Source organism: Oreochromis aureus, linkage group 13 (genome assembly GCF_013358895.1).
Source record: "Oreochromis aureus strain Israel breed Guangdong linkage group 13, ZZ_aureus, whole genome shotgun sequence".
NCBI classification, from domain to species: domain Eukaryota; kingdom Metazoa; phylum Chordata; class Actinopteri; order Cichliformes; family Cichlidae; genus Oreochromis; species Oreochromis aureus.
In genome coordinates this window covers 26501207-26517520 of record NC_052954.1, presented here as the reverse complement: position 1 = coordinate 26517520, position 16314 = coordinate 26501207, and the positions used below count along the sequence as shown (strand labels likewise).

Below are 16314 nucleotides of genomic sequence, written 5' to 3'. Positions count from 1 at the left end.
CAAAAATGTTATTTGAAAATGTTTTCAGAATTCAGAAATTTCATCTTTGTGTAAATAGTAAGTCTGCAGCATTTTCTTTGTGAGAGAACAAATGAAAATACTGCATATTTTATTTAGAAATGTCTTTGTTTTCCTATAAATTTTCTATATTCACCAATACATAAGTGTGAAATTAACTTGTAAATGTATAGAAATGCCTGAATTTATTAAGAATTTATCTAATATTCTGCAACAGACTGGTGATCTGACCCTGTAAAAATGAAAGCAAACCTCAGTAGTTTTATATATTGCAGATTACTTTTGGTTTTGTGCAACTAGAGCAGCAATAGCAAGATATATTTCTGACTTTGTTACAAACCTCTTTGTCAGGATGTTTCTGTTTGAGCTCCTTCAGGATCTTGGCCATATCTCTCCGTGTTTCCTCTTCATCCAAGTCCTTCTCATCTATATCTAAGCCCAGTGGACCATCAAGGAAGTCAACACCATGAGAGTTCAGCATCTTTCCATCCATCTCAATGTCCACCTTAAGACAGAAGGAATAGAAGCAAGGAAGGAAGAAGTAATCAGTACACCTCTTTTAAGATTTTGTCAATATATCAATTCTTTAGGCGCTCTTCTCGCAAAGGTCAAGTGAAAACTGCACGTATGTGATGAGAACACAATAATAAGCATGAAATCAAATAGCGAGTGTTTGCATGAATCCAGTCATGTGCACATGTTGGTGTCCAATACCACCTGTCAATCAAAGCACAGAAGGGTGCTACTGGACACTGGTCAGTGAGGGTTTTATCTGTCAGTGTTTCAAAGCTCAGTTCTCACTGTTTTATTCTTAAAATAATTTGTCTTGTCAGCCAAATTTAGGTCAAGAACTGGCTCTTTCTGCTTGAAACTTTTGCTTTCACATTTCCAAAGGTTTACTTTACATGTAACCATGATAAGCAGCAGAACCAGATCCCAAACGATGGGTAGGTAATATATTAGTCATCAGTATTTGGATGTCACTTTATTTTGTAGCTGTCAGAATAAAGAAGTATTCTGTTTTTCACTGACATTGCATTTTTCATAGAGAATCATTTCATTGATGAAATGTCATTCGTCTCTTTAAACGGGAAGGCAAGAAATACTTATTTCTTCCCCTCAGGAACATATTTGAATTTAATTTAGTGATTTATTTTTTTTCAGAAGATGAAATGAAAGTGTTCTTCATATACTCACGGAGCACTGATTCTTTATAATGCCATCAAGCAATAACAACATGGGCAAATTTCAAATGCGGAAGAAGAGACAACCAGGCTCCAAATTAACTGTAGCAAATAAACACAACCTACTCCACAGTACTGAAGATTTAATTAGATGTGTGTGATGCACTTCATCTTCACATGAGGCATCAGATAATAGTCAAAACGGGAAATTAATAGCTGACAATACTTAAGAAGGTATTTGTGCATGTTTCATAACAGTAGTTTAGCATGGCAAAATGTCATTCAGTAATACAGATTTGAGGTACACACTACTCATGAACACTCTTCACGCTCATACCTTAGCACCTTATCTTTTCCACCATGTGTTTGGATGAGGACAGCTTAATTATGTTTTTACTAGCTGACTCTTCTCACAGATATGTCTGATTTGCTTTAGTTATAACTGTTAAGAGTTTTATACGACACTAAGGAAGGCATTTTTTCTTCTGCAAAACTTGGTAGTAAGACATTGAGATATGGGAACAAGTCTCCAAAAGTTGATTCTGTTCATCTGGACGTAGCGTTTTCAGTGGGAGAAACGTTTCGTTACTCATCCAAGTGACTTCTTCAGTCTCAGCTGACTGCAGGTTTCCAGGTTTGCATAATGACTGAACCCAGCCCACTGAAGGAACAATGGGCTGTGAGGTCAGTTCCCTCATCATAATTATGCAAATTCTCATGACCATTGATCAACAACCACTGATCAAAGAACACTGATCAATGGCCATGAGCACCATTCACAGAGAGTTGGGGAATGGCTGCAATCACAGCATTGTAAGATGGTGAAAGATGTACCCTTAGGCCCCCTCCTCGATTCAGAGATGGTCTTTCCCTTTTCACGTAAATGGCCTCCTTGACCCTGTGCTCAAACCGTATTCCTCCATCTTACAATGCTGTGATTGCAGCCATTCCTCAACTCTCTGTGAATGGTACTCATGGCCATTGATCAGTGGGCCTTGATCAGTGGTTGTTGATCAATGGTCATGAGAATTTGCATAATTATGATGAAGGAACTGACCTCCCAGCCCATTCTTCCTTCATTGGGCTGGTTAGAGTCACTATGCAAATGTACTGTTTATAAGATTGGGGAAACCTGCAGTCAGCTGAGACTGAAGAAGTCACTTGGATGAGTGACAAAACGTTTCTCCCACTGAAAACGCTTCATCCAGATGAACAGAATCAACGTTTGGAGATTTACTTACCTGGATGATTGAGCATGCATCAAGACATATGGGAACAAGAAACTGCTACAACAACAAAGTCTAACAGGGCAAATCAAGCAATTTAAGGAGGTTCCAAAAAGGAAAGGTCAGGCACATTAAACTAATTTATTTGAACTGAAGGTAAGAAAACTGTCCATTGTCCTGTCCTCACTCTCGTGTTCATTGCACAAAAACTGTACATGCCAAAGCATGGCAAAGTATAGTAGGTAGTAAGGTGTTTCTTGCCCTTTCTGACATTTTATTTAGTGCATTCCCCAGATTTCAGTAATTGACTAGTTAAATGCAATAAACAGTATTATGCTTTAACAAAAAAGGTCTGTGGAAAATGAACCCTGGTGATAATGGCTGTGGTAACAGTCACAGCATCATACCTTGGAAGGAAGTGGACGATCACCCTCGGTCTCAATGATCATGCCACGCTGCTTGCCAGTGCGGTAGCGCTTGTACACATACTTGTAAAACAGCAGGCGGCGATCGGCTACCCAGGCGAACACCACACAAATGGGGAAGAAGAGGAAAGTGAGCAGCCCCTCCCACACCTGCACAACGCCAGGTGAGATCACTGACAGGATCAGGTAGAGCCAAATGTAGGCAAAAATACTCCAGGTGGCCGTGACAAAGAACACACGGAGGTGCTTGACCTTCCTCGTCTCGCCATCAGGAACGACATACACACAAAGCCCGATGATGACAAACATGTTGAATGCTGCAGAACCCACAATAGTGGAGGGTCCCAGTGTGCCAGCCTCAAACCCATGACCAATAATTTCTATAATGGACAGGAGGATTTCAGGTGCTGAAGAGCCCAAAGCCATAAGGGTAAGGTTGGAGACAGTTTCATTCCAGATCCGGACAGTAGTGGTGGTGGTTTCTCCATTGGGTTTCTTAATGGTGATCTCCTTTTCCTGTGATGTTATAACCTCTATTGATGCCATAAAGCGGTCTGCGATGATGGACACACCCAGGAACATGTAGACCAAAGCCACAAAGTAAACAGTTGCACGAGCGACCTTGTCTCCAAATGATGGGTTTTGGGGCTCCCAAATAGGCAGAATCACCCCATGTGCACACTGCTCAGGCTTACTGCATTCAGTTTTATTGGTGGACACAGCCGAAACAGAGCCACCCAGGCTTGCTTCAGGGGGTGCCCCGGCCAACGAGGGATGAAGATTGAGGAAGAGGATCACCGTAACAACTGTTAACCTCATGGTCGGGGACAGATGGGCGGAGTGATCCCGACGGGCCATGTTGGTGTCAAGACCAGTACTCTGAGGTGTTAATGAGGATGTTGAACCTTCAGAGAGAAGACAAGAGGAGAAAATACAAAGTATTATTAGAAATAAGACAAATGAATGTTGTTGAAAACAGGAACCAGTGGGGCATTCTAACATTTAAATCTCCTTTAACATGATTTTTATACTGTAGCAGTTTTCACTGGAAGAGATTCGTTTACTTTCATTTACTTACAGTAAATGATGCTGCCTGCAAGGTGCCAATATCATGGAATACTGAAATATTATGATAGAATGTTGTGGCAATATTGCCCACCCTACACACAAGAGCACGTCAGCATTGATAAAGTACATGATAAGTTGGGAGGTTTGTGACTAAAACCAAATAGCTCAGTTCACATGAATGCATTAGGATCTTTGTAAACACAACACCACAGAGATTAACAGACATGTTTCAGGTCAGATGTTTGCATAGTTGTTTAAGGACACCAAGTTTGAATAACCACACCAAAGATAAACTTGAGCTCCTGAGCTCAGCACTTTGGCTTTTCAAGGAGCAGCTTCTGAAACTTCCCTGCAGCGGTCCTGTAGCAATAAAAAAAAAAAGTAGCAATACCTAATATAACACTGCCGGCAGTGGCCTTTATGAAAACAGTCTACTTCTCTCAGCAACAGTAACTTGTGAATAAGGTGGCTTTATTAAGCCATCTTTTAAATATCACACACTCAGAAGATGCCCACAGAGCTTCATCAATCTCCGGCGGTGAACATAATGCTACAGAGAAAAGGTGTAGCATTATGAGTAATTATTTAGATTGTATTTTCTTAACACCTGATTTGGGTTTTTTTTAAATTGTTTCCAAAAAACGCTTTAGCATTGAGATGTGGGTAGTTCACAAATTAATCTTGTGCTTATTTGTGTTTTAAGTGCAGGCATTCACACAGACTAATCACTATTGTCATAAAAAGCCCATGTAGTGACATTTAATGACAACTAGTAAAGAAAATAGAAAAGAAATTGCAAGTGGATCGTTGTTAAAATTCAGAAAGCATTATCCTTAAAAAACGTGCAAACTGATGCAACTTAGTCCTAACATTCTAGGAAACAGACTCGTATCTGAGAACTACATTCTTGCTCCAAGGTAAACAACATAATTGGAAATCTGACATTGCAACACCTAAAATTTATCAACATAAATAAAAATCACTCAAAAATAACAGGGATATTTTTCATAAGGCTGCTCATTTTTTTATGGGAATTAATCAAACATATTCAAGCATTGGGACTCTGCTCTATAACATGACGAGTCTATTAGTGGACTCAAGGCAATTCTCTGGCATGTCTCTATCTTGGTGGCCTTGGAGTCTTTGTCTGGTCTGTTTCTGTATTGTATGCACTTTTGTATGCAACAATGCGATGGTCAGACAGCAGAGCAGTAGGCAAAATATTAGAAAGTACTTTATCTAAATGAAAGGAGGAACAGAAAATATTACAATGCTCCAAGTGAAAGGATAAACTTAGAACTGCAACTGAGCAACTCATATTATTGATATGAGTTGTAAAAATGTGCAGTTACACTGTATTTTGTAAATATTGCACAGCTTACATTTGACTCTCCTGAAGTGTTCTTTCTGCATTATTGAAACCTAATGTCATCAGAATTTGCATAACTATAAAAGGTGCAGGGTTGTGGATGGTTTTATATAATTTTATTTAAACTTCAGGAGAAGAACATATATCCTCTCCTGGACCATTCCACAGATTTAACGCCACACAGATTTTGCATGTTTGTATCTATATTCTCAATGCCTCTGTCTAAATACAATGAAAAGAATGTTGAAAAATCCATATTTTCACATAAAAATTGGTCAAGCTAGGTCTTACCAATAATTTTAAATGTTATTTGACTTTTGCTATATCACGTCGTCATGACTGAACCATAAAATGTACTTTAAATTAAAATTAAAGGTGGCCTGTTGTACTCATTTCCAGCTTGGTGTTACTCCCAGTTATAAATAGCCTTTTTATGTGATACTTGCCTTGGTGCTGCCCCACAATTCATTCAGTGCCTGAAACATTAGATTAAATTGAATTGTCTTCTGACTGGCTGCAGTTCACAACATACAGCACAGCTTGAGAGATTTGCATTTGCCAAATACGTCGACCATGCTGAAACAGAACAAGTGTAGCAAATTAAAACTAATTTACACAAAATAGCAGTGTAAATTAGTTTTACCACCTTTTGATTTTTTAGAAAAGCAATAAAGCAGTGATAAAAGAGGTAATCCGTTGAATTAAAGATCAATAACCAGAATTAAGAGACAAAACAAAACTCAGATCAGAACCTTTTTCAAACAAGCTTTTTTCTTTTTAACTGTTCACCCACAGGTGGAGCATGCAACACCTCCAACCTCTCAGTGACCACTCTCCATCGCAAGCTGATTGCGGAGGTTGCCTGCAGGGAGGCAACCTGTCTCCAAACAAACATGGCCTGACTCAGACAGACTGCAGTCAGTCAGGTAATGACCTCCATCTAGCACCTTTATCCATTTGCAGTTAATATACTGTAATGTGCTGCAGCAGCTACGTCAGTATTTGTGGAGGAATTTCTGGAAACCTTTACCTGGTATGAGGTTCTGACTGGAATTCTGAATGTAATTATTGTGAATTTTCCTGCACATTAACAGCGATAGTCTTGTGATTCTTGCCACTTTATCGTAGATAATCACAGTAATATCACAAACAGACTGTATGTAATTGTTCATTTGACCCCATTCAATCACTAACTGATAGCAGACTGACTCCGTCTTACTGTTGTTTTATCACTGTCTTGACGCACCAAAGTCTCCTTGAAAATGGCAAGTGACTGCAAGTGGTAAAAGCCCTGGATCTCATCTTTGAAGCAATGATTTCAAGGGTAATGAGATCACAAATTCATTGCATGCAGTCACAATAATTTTGATTATGCTGCAGTCAGGAACCAGTGTTTTTCCAGTGTGACAGTAGCTTTACCCAGCACAATTTTGCCAAGCTACTACAATAACTATTATAAATATAAATATATTTTAAACATGAATTAAATTTTCTATCCTATTTAACTAAGAATCCATTCTGACTTTATTCATAGCTAAACACACAATAAAGCATCCCTCAAGAACTGAAAATATAATACAGTATACAGTATGGAGAGTATTTGTGTGTGTGTGTGTCTCGCTTAATGGTGTTGAAGATGTTTGCTGGCTAAATCTGTTACTTTGTAATGTGAAATCCACCAGTGGTGAATTTAAATATTTGGGTTAAATGAACCAAATGTTTAACTGCTGCCCTAATGTTTACTGAGCGGGCTCTGCTGTGGTGTGAGAGCTTTGTGCTCAGACATTAGGAAACTCAACTCTCAACAAAATTACATGTCTACTTAATTAAACTTCAATTTGCCAAGGTCATAACCAACTATTTCCCCCTTGGTTAATGGTAGGCAGCAGCTCCTTGCCTTATACAGGCTTCTTGTGTGGTCACAAAAGCCTTTATGTTACTTTTCCAAGTGATCAATAATTCAGTGTGCTCTGGGATTTGGCTGTTTTCACTTAGAGATGTCATTTTTCTAAAAGGCAGATGGCTGAACATAACACCAAAAGCCAGTTCTTCTCCATTCAATAGAGTGTGTTTTCTAAAGCTTCACAACACAATTGGAGGTTATAAAAGTCCCAGAATTTGTAGATATGGTCAAAAGGGACAAAAGAAAAACTCAAACTGAACCTGAAACAGGGTAGATGTGTAAAAATTCAGTAAAGCATCCCTCTAAATAAGCTGTGAGTGGGAATTTACTACGATTGATGTTGCTCAATTCGTGCTGGTGCATTTTTATGTCAAACAGAAGCCGTATATTGCTACAAGTCTTTGCATGTTTCCTGTAGTAATGTCAGAAAAGGAAGGAAAATGGGGTTTGTTTTCCTGCTTAGTGAGGTAGAGCCATTCATTTATTATTGCCAATTAGAAACTGGACCTTTTACGTCCCCCTAAAACATACAGGGGATGTGGGAAAGTGACATAAAGTGTTTGGGTTGAAAAAAACAGGAGACATGAAGGTGAGCTTGTTAAATTAAAGGTTTTTATTAAAACAACCAAACCCAGTGTTAGTCACTAAACTGAAAAGAAAGTGAAAAAAAGGCTAGGTCACCAAAACACACACTCCTCTCCACAGAGCAGCAGTAAGCAGCCACCACACACAGCTCACTAGCTGCAACCCAGCAAGGCTCTGTGGCACTAGAAGTCACCTTTCTCTGACCTTAAGCACTCTCTTAATTATAGAGTTATATGCCACCCTTTTTGTAATCTAAGGCAGGACACACCCAAACAAGGCCAAAATCACAGCAGGCCGCGCTAAGTCCATAACAAGCACCACACTTGTTTATTTTTTGGGGCTTAAAAACATGACTGCAGCACGTTCATGGATAGAACGTGGTCAATGCTCTGCATATGGCTTATTTAGCCAGTCACAAATACACAACTGTGGCTGTCCTGATAACAAGTTTCATAGTTTTACTGCCATTTACATGCATGCCGCCATCTTGGATTGTGAAGTCAGGGTTGGTGAGGCTGCTCCAAAGTTTGTGTTCCAACTTTAGGGGGTGTTCCAGTTGAAAATTCCAACTGGGAACTAGGAAATCCTGCCTTCCAAGTCCATAAGCACAGAAAAAATAAAAAACTACAAATGGCACAGCATAAACTACCCATGAAAGGTCACAATTAGTGCCGTTACGCCTTTCTTATCTGTGATGTGGAGGAGAGCTCAGTCAGCTTTTGAAATACTTTGCTTTTGGTACTTACCGGTACTTACTGGTACATGGCAACTCACTTGCTTAAAAACCCACGGCCTTTATTGCTCACTATAGTGTTTTTCCTGTGTTATTATCTGTTCAAATGATTCATTTCATCTGTGCAATTTTGATGGGTCTGTGACCCTGAACAGGACGAACAGGAAAAAACATAAGGATGAATAAATTATTGCAGTGACAACAACACTGGAGCTGCCAGAGCCCTCTCACAAACAGAGGAAGGGTGAATTGTGTTAAACTGCACAAAATACAGCAGTTGCTGGCTGTTTTTAGATTGTTTGGTCATTTAAACTACTTCCAGGCTTTCTTCCTTTCCCCTTGGGGCTTGAGTCTCCTAGAATTTACCATAAAACATAGTTAATAGTCTGCATTCTTAAAAAATAAAGCAGTAGATTATGTATATACTATCAGCTGCGCATGCCACAGTTCCTAATATAACACAGTTCATTGCTAACCCTGGGTAAGCACTCCAGTTTCTGTTCCTTCCTCCATTTTTTCCATCTGGCTTGCTTAAAATTCATCCTCACGAACAGGAATCCCTGATAGACCTACCTTACACAGTTTTGGTTGCTTAACACTTTATCAGAAGATTACACTTCAGATGACATAAGATAATCACCCACACTGTTTACAGTTCAAGGCTTGTTTCTTGCCTGCAAAATACATCCTGTAAGAACATCCTGTAACATTAATGGCCACTTGATAAAGGAAAAGATAATGACCTGGATCGTATCAGAGCCAAACTTTAGGGAACGTGTCTGTTGTTAGCGCTTGAGTGGCTTTGTGGCTGAACAGTGGCTGCTATTTTGGATTTTCTAATTGAAATATCAGGTTTCAGAATATCCGTCATGATTTTCCCTAGTGTTATGACCTCAAAAACTTGGCTCCATTTCAAGAAGAACACAGCAAACGAAGATCCAGCCTCAGAAAAAGACAACAGACACAGAAACTGGACCACTGAATCTTACTCCCCAGAGGCAACAACAAAGACAGAATGCGTAAAGTTAACAAAACGAAAACCATGTGCTGCAGTGAAACAAGCTGTTGCTTCTCTGGCCCAGAACTGTTATGTCTTGAGAGCCTTTGAAGATAGCACCCAAAGATGCCAAGAAGGCAGCTGATCAGACCAACAGGAAACAGAGCAAGGACAGAGAGAAGTCAGGAGGAATACATAAGACAAGACCTCACACTCTGCATAAACTTCTAATGTTTATCTGAAACTGAATCACATATTTTTGCAAATAACATAGTGGTAAAATAATTGAAAATAAGATGAAATGGTGAGCTTGAGAATGCAGTGAGTGAAGGTAACAGCCTCAGCGTGCTGCTCTCAGCCTATCTACAATGCATTTTCCTCGCTATGGGACAGGAGGCGATAATAAAATATTTAAACCAGTGAGTGAAAGCGAGACAAAGAAATGTGGAAAAGTAAATAAAAATGGGAGCACAAGAGACGTAAGAAGAAAGGGACTGAAGGAGAGGAGTGTAATGTGGAAAACAGTAACTAGTTTGGCGATAAGGAGAATCAGAGACAGGCAGATGAAAAGAAAAATACAAGGTAGCAAACAGGAGGCTAATCTAACATAATCTCACCTCTTCAAATGAAATAAAACCACAGGGATATTCCACTGAATGTGAGTGCAAGCACAGGCCAAAATAGACACACACACACACACTATCGCCTGGAAACAACTGAAGATTAATGGTCAGCATTTACCATCATTAGAATGATGTTGAGCCCTTTTATCCGGATCTCTCTAACAGCCAGTCCCCCAGCAAAGAAGTCTTGTCATATTATTACACTTGTAGAGGTGGAAATGATCAGACTGCCACTGCAGTACACTGGGTTATTTCCTACTTTTACGTCTGTCCAATGACTATCTGAATACCTGGGTTGTGACAAGAGACATGAACGTGTGGGAGGGCAATGATGAACAAGCGGGAGTTGTGCAAGACCAAAATAAAGAACTAAATCGTTAAAGGCTGAAACAAATTATCAAATGATTTCCCTTATTTACAGTTCCCTACTCATTCAAGAGATGGAAAATGATATAAGGCACATAATTATCTTCAACTTTGCCATCTTTAACCCTTTCTATGTTTATGGTATAATCCACATAAGGAACCACGCGGGTAAAAATATCTTGCGTTATGTGCATTTTGCTAAAGAGATGACATCTTCCCCTTTCTTCAATAGGTTCAAATTTCACAAGAATTCTGTGGTTTTATCTTATATGGTTATATGGTTTATGTCATCAGGCTTCCTGAAAATGAAGCAATTTTCTATGAACGTGCAGTAACAACGTTACACGCCACCAGCAGCCAATTAAATCTTCACAATAGCTTCATGTATTTTGTAATCTGAAATAGTCAAACATTGAAAAAAATATTTTGACAGTGCCCTTCCACAAATCATGAGGTGACATCATATTGTGTAACAAAAAAAATAATTTCACAGTAGGTTTCTTCAGCTTTATGGAGCATTTTAGGGACTTCCAGCTCTGTTTTTGTTTTATTGCCTGTGACTGTGCCACTTTAGACCACTTGCAGTACTGTCAAAAACCTGTTTTTTATCACAGGGAGGATGATATTATCAAGAAAATAAACACACTAATAAAACCACTGCACACAAACTGCTGACAGACGATGTTTGCGACTAGCTTGGGGATCATAAAGAAGCATCTAGCAGCTTAAGAGTTACATTCCCTGGAGGAGCTGGATACCAGCTATTGTTTGTGTCAGTTGCTGTTACTTAACCTGCAGACACTACTTGGGTGCAATTGCTCAGTAAATAAAGGGAAGTTGAAGCTGATAATGAATACTGGACTTAGCATTTCCTTTCTAGTTAACAGTCACCACATGTAAATAACTAGATACGTCAGTGCACCAGTTCTCTTCTGAACAGCAATCAACAAACTATATAGCTTTATTTTTTAAGTGTCTAGTTTTGTCTTGTTTAAGCCAAGAGGTCCAAATCTGAAAATGTTCTACACCAAACATCCTAGAAAAAGTCAAATGTTTTTCTTTGACACAATGCATGTAAACATATTTGGACCTATTTCACCGACACTTTATCACCATGTTTAATACTCAGTATTCAAATCAACTAATGACTCCAGAAAGCTTCCAATTCCTGTAAACACTATTCACTCAAAAATAAAGGTACAATGGCCATTGGCTTTGTTGACTAAGACTAAACACATAGCACTTACAGAAATGAAGCCTATGCGTAAGTTCAATAAGGAAGATCTGTTGTCACACATCTCTGCTTCCCAGATTTTTGCAGCTAGTCTAAGCTTTACACCATTTCCAGTTTCCCATGCTGTCAAGCTGATTGTGACATCACTGATCAAGTCCAAACATCTTGCAGATGCCTTCATGCAACCAACCTCCTCCCTATTACTAAGCCTCCATTCAAGCCTACGTCTTCATCTCCACTACCAGCATCTACACTCCAGGGGGTCCTGCCCTAATCTCTATCACCGCTGGGATTCTATTCTGCTGTGATGGGCCAGCTGAGTCTAACCACTAAATATCTAAAACTGAATTTGTACATCAATAAATCATGTTCATTTCATTCTAATGATCTTATTGAACTGAGTATTGCTTTTTAAAACTTTCATAGATTAGCATACTTTTAAAGGAATTAAAGAGTCTAGCATTTCTATGACAAAAAACAACCCTTAGTGTATAAGTAATCATCTTTACAATGGCTTTAATACACTTTCTATCCACCATTAGTATTTTAATTTACTGATATAATAATGGATTGCATTTATATAGTGCTTTTCAAGACCCTCAAAGCACTTCACAATTCATTCACACACTGGTGGAGGCAAGCTACAGTTGTAGCCACAGTTGCCCTGGGGCAAACTGACAGAAGCGAGGCTGCCATATCGCGCCATCGGCCCCTCCGGCCATCACCGGTAGGCGGTAGGTGAAGTGTCTTGCCCAAGGACACAACGACCGAGACGGTCCGAGCCGGGGCTCAAACCGGCAACCTTCCGATCACAAGATGAACTGCCAACTCTTGAGCCACGATCGACCTGATATGCGCCCATGGATGACATGTGGAACACATGGAGGAGAAACTCAAGTCCATTTAAGGATATCTTAAGTATATCAGGACAACCCATTCATGTTGGGGAAGAAAGATGACTTAAGTGATCTGAGCATGCCATGGTTGCTGATGTGAGACAGGTTCTCTAGAGTTTAGAGTGCTTTAAAAAAGAGGAAAATATTCAGTGAGTGGCAGTTCTCTGGGTGAAAATGCCTTGTTGATGTCAGAGGTCAGAGGAAACTGGCCAGGCTGCTTCAAGCTGATAGGAAAGCGGCAATAACCACTCATTACAACCAAGGCATGCAGAAGAGCATCTCTGAAATCCCAGCAGGTCCAAATTTGAAGAAGATGGGATACAGCAGGAGAAGACCTCACCAGGTGTTTCTCCTGTCAGCTAAGAACAGGAAACTGAGGCTACAAATGTAACAGCCTCAACAAAAGTGAACAATAGAAGACTGGAAAAGTGTTGCCTGTTTTGATGAGTGTCTGATTTCTGTGCCTGACCCTACGATCAGTAGGGTCATATGCCATAAACAATATGGAAATATGAATCAACACTACCTTTTCTGCTTCACACTGCTGCTGCTGGGGGATTTTTTAAAACACTTTGGCCCTCTTACTATCAATAGAGCATCATTTAACCGCCATAGCCTACATGTGTATAGTTGCTGACTATGTCCATATTCTGATGGCTGATTCCAGCAGGATAATGAACATTGTCACAAAGGTCAAGTCATCTCAAACTGGTTTCTTGAACATGGTGATGAGTTCACTGTACTGAAACGAGCTCCACAGTCACCTGATCCTAAACCAAAGGGATCAGGTGGCTTCCTCACAGACACTTCCTCTCATGTTCTTGTGGTCCAAAGTCTCTGAGGAATTTTCTCGGGATTTCGCTGAATCTATACCAGCATTACTTTATAGTAATACACCCACAAATTAAGCTAAGGATTCCCACTAATCAGCATAATTAATGACTAAGAATAATGATAAATCTCAGTGAATGCACTGATTTCTAATAGATAGACCCTGTCTCTGAGCTCATCTTGAATGGCTAATTATTTGCCCATTGAGTGTTGAACTGAGAGTATTAGCATGAACACCTTGAAAAAAAAGGGGGCAAAACAGTGAAAAAGGAGCATTTACTTTACAAGGGAATGTCTGAGGTGTAGCAAAATTTACTGTTTTTCTCATGATTTTCTCCTCAGTGTTGCATTATCACAAGCATCACCTATTTTGTTCTTGTTTACTGTAAACTATATAGTGAACAGGGTCTCTTTTGCTGAAAGAAGCAGAACAGCTTAGGGATGTGTGGGAAAAAAGTTGAATGGGAATATTTTTTCAAATGATGTCATTCTTGAAAAGAAAGTCATTTTTGAGAGTATTTTACAGAATAAAAAAGAATGAACCTAATAATAACCTAATAGTAGTTTAACCTAACAATCATAAAGGAAAATAAAGCCTCAAACTGAACTATTACTATCAGGATTAAAACAAAAATTCCCATCCTTTAATGTAAAAAAGAAAATAATTCATATCTGACTTGGAATTTTTTTCAGTCGCATTAATAATACAGAATCATTACATTTACATCGGATAAAGTTAAACGTCTAGTCACAGACTCAGCTTCCTCTCAGACACTGAGCACTGACTAAGCTTTAGCTGTCACCTACAAGTGTGGAAGTTGCGTGCATGTGTGGTACATTCTCTCACAACCAGGTTAAGAACAAGCCTATGCACACCTGAATCTGGTGTCTGATATGGAAAAAGTTCCAATTTTATTATTGGAAAATGGGTCTCTTACCGAAATTCTTAAACTGTTTTGTCTTAATACCTACTGTAGATTAACATCACTGCAGCAGGGCGAGTTCTTTATTTTTATATAATTAAATGCAGCACTGCTATGAGTTAAATAAAGCCGTAAAGACTGACATTCTTTTTTTTTATTGTTAAAAATAAATATTTTATATCATCCACACTGAACGAGCTCCAGTTCCTCTGTGTCATGACCATTAAAGCCCCGACTCATGTCAGGTGAAAGGGAAATGCCTAGAAAGCCTACATCATACCTTCCTGATTTGCCCAGCAATCCTCAACAGATGAGGCACTTGGAGTGTCACACGGGGGCAATAATTACGTTACGGTATAGGTTTACATTAACTAATATGCGAAGCTCTGCTACCGTTTGGTTTTTAAACAGACAGAAAATTAAACAGAAATTAATCCAGTTTTCCCCGGTGTCTTTAAATCCAACTTGCTAATAAAAAGTACTAAATCAGAAGCCCACTGAAACTCAAACACCGGGTCCACGCGCAGGTTTTCCCCGAAACCTGCTCTCCACTGATGCACAAAAGCACTCCATCACCTCCGAATTGCACTGCTTGGCGCACAGGACGTGGAACCTCCAGAATTGCTCAAATGTGTCTTTCAATGCGCATTCACTCTTTCCAAGGATTACCATACAGAGCAGGGAAATTTAGCTTTGGTTGCGAATGTTTGTCACCCAACTTCCACATTGAACGCCTATAAAAAGGTGAGAGCATGGTTGTCTGAACGTGCTCTGCATCCGTAATGACTCCTCTATAAATAAGTGGGGCAGGCGGCTAGAGGAGTGGAGAGCGTGGAAGGAGCGTGGACGTGTAGAGCAAATAAAGAAAAAAAAATAATACACCCCATGAAACCATGCTGTCTGTTCACTTTGGCGAAAAACCATTGATAAGCACCTCCCATCGTACTCGGTGCTTTCTAAGCCCAAGCTTCAATCTATGTACATTTCCAAATCACAGTGGAAGAAAGGTGCAGTGTGGAAAGCTCGGTGGGGGAGAATGGGAGTGAGGGAACATCGTTTCCACACTGCATCCAAACCCTTCCGACGCATGGTGCTTTCAGTCTTCAGTCGGAGCTCCACGAGACGAAAGGGTCCGCTTTCCATCCCATTCACTCTACCTCCCTGTGTAAAACTTGCTTTTACCAGACAATGCCGCAAAATGTATGCAAAGCTGTCCACATCGCTATTAATGTCATTATCCGTAATGAAGCACACCCAGAAAACTGCAGAGTGCCCTACCTTTTATTCCCTTGAGTGGCCACGATCCGGAGAAGTCCGTAGTAAAAGCTGCACTGTAGCTCTACTAATAATATTAGCAGAACAAGGAGTAAGAGGAGGAGTAGTAGTAGTAGTAGAGGTAAGCCAGTGGTGGGGAATGGTAATGGAGACGCAGGGAGCTCTTATATGCCAGCCAAGACGGCGTATCCACCGATCGAGACGCACGAAAGGAGGGAAGAGTCTGGATTCCCATGCAGCGCCTGGTTATTTGTTGCTGTTATCTTCGTTTGTTGCCTACTCCTCGTTTCCATGTAGTTCGACCTGGGTGACCTGTATGATCGGATGACCGGAGCGGTGCTTCATTAGCAAGCCCGCATTTGTTGGGACAAGGCGCGCAGCAGACCGGACTTCTTCCTCATTCTTCCCTTCCCGTCCCCCCCCCCCCAAGCGCGAGTAAGAGAGCGAGAGTGTATGAGACTGAGAGTGTGCCTGTGTGTGTGTGCGTGTGTGTGTGTGTATGTGTGTCAGCGTGTGAGCAGGTCTCTCTTTCGCCTGTTCCCTCACAAACCGACTGAGGATCAGCTCAGCCTCTGTCTCTCTCTCCCTTCTTCTCTCCCTCCCTCTCTCTCTCTCTGTCTCTCTCTCTCTCAGCATGTGTGTTTATAGGTCCATACAC

The 16314-nt window shown here is 40.1% G+C and overlaps 1 protein-coding gene across 5 annotated transcripts in view; it reads right to left on the bottom strand.

Moving 5' to 3' along the window:
- The window catches only part of slc8a1b (solute carrier family 8 member 1b), a 148696-nt gene extending 132634 nt beyond the window's left edge, over positions 1–16062 (bottom strand). For 4 of the 5 annotated variants that reach the window (XM_039621683.1, XM_031745586.2, XM_039621681.1 and 1 more), the window contains exons 1-3: positions 15660–16062; positions 2836–3758; positions 359–523 (exon numbers count right to left, since the gene is read on the bottom strand). In XM_039621683.1, coding sequence (XP_039477617.1) covers positions 359–523; positions 2836–3711 — 1041 coding nt within the window. In that variant the 5' untranslated portion in view covers positions 3712–3758; positions 15660–16062. Of the gene's footprint in view, positions 1–358; positions 524–2835; positions 3759–10249; positions 10333–15659 lie in introns of those variants that run through there. The other variant, XM_039621682.1, reaches the window with a different exon arrangement.
- Between the last annotated feature and the right edge of the window lie 252 nt (positions 16063–16314).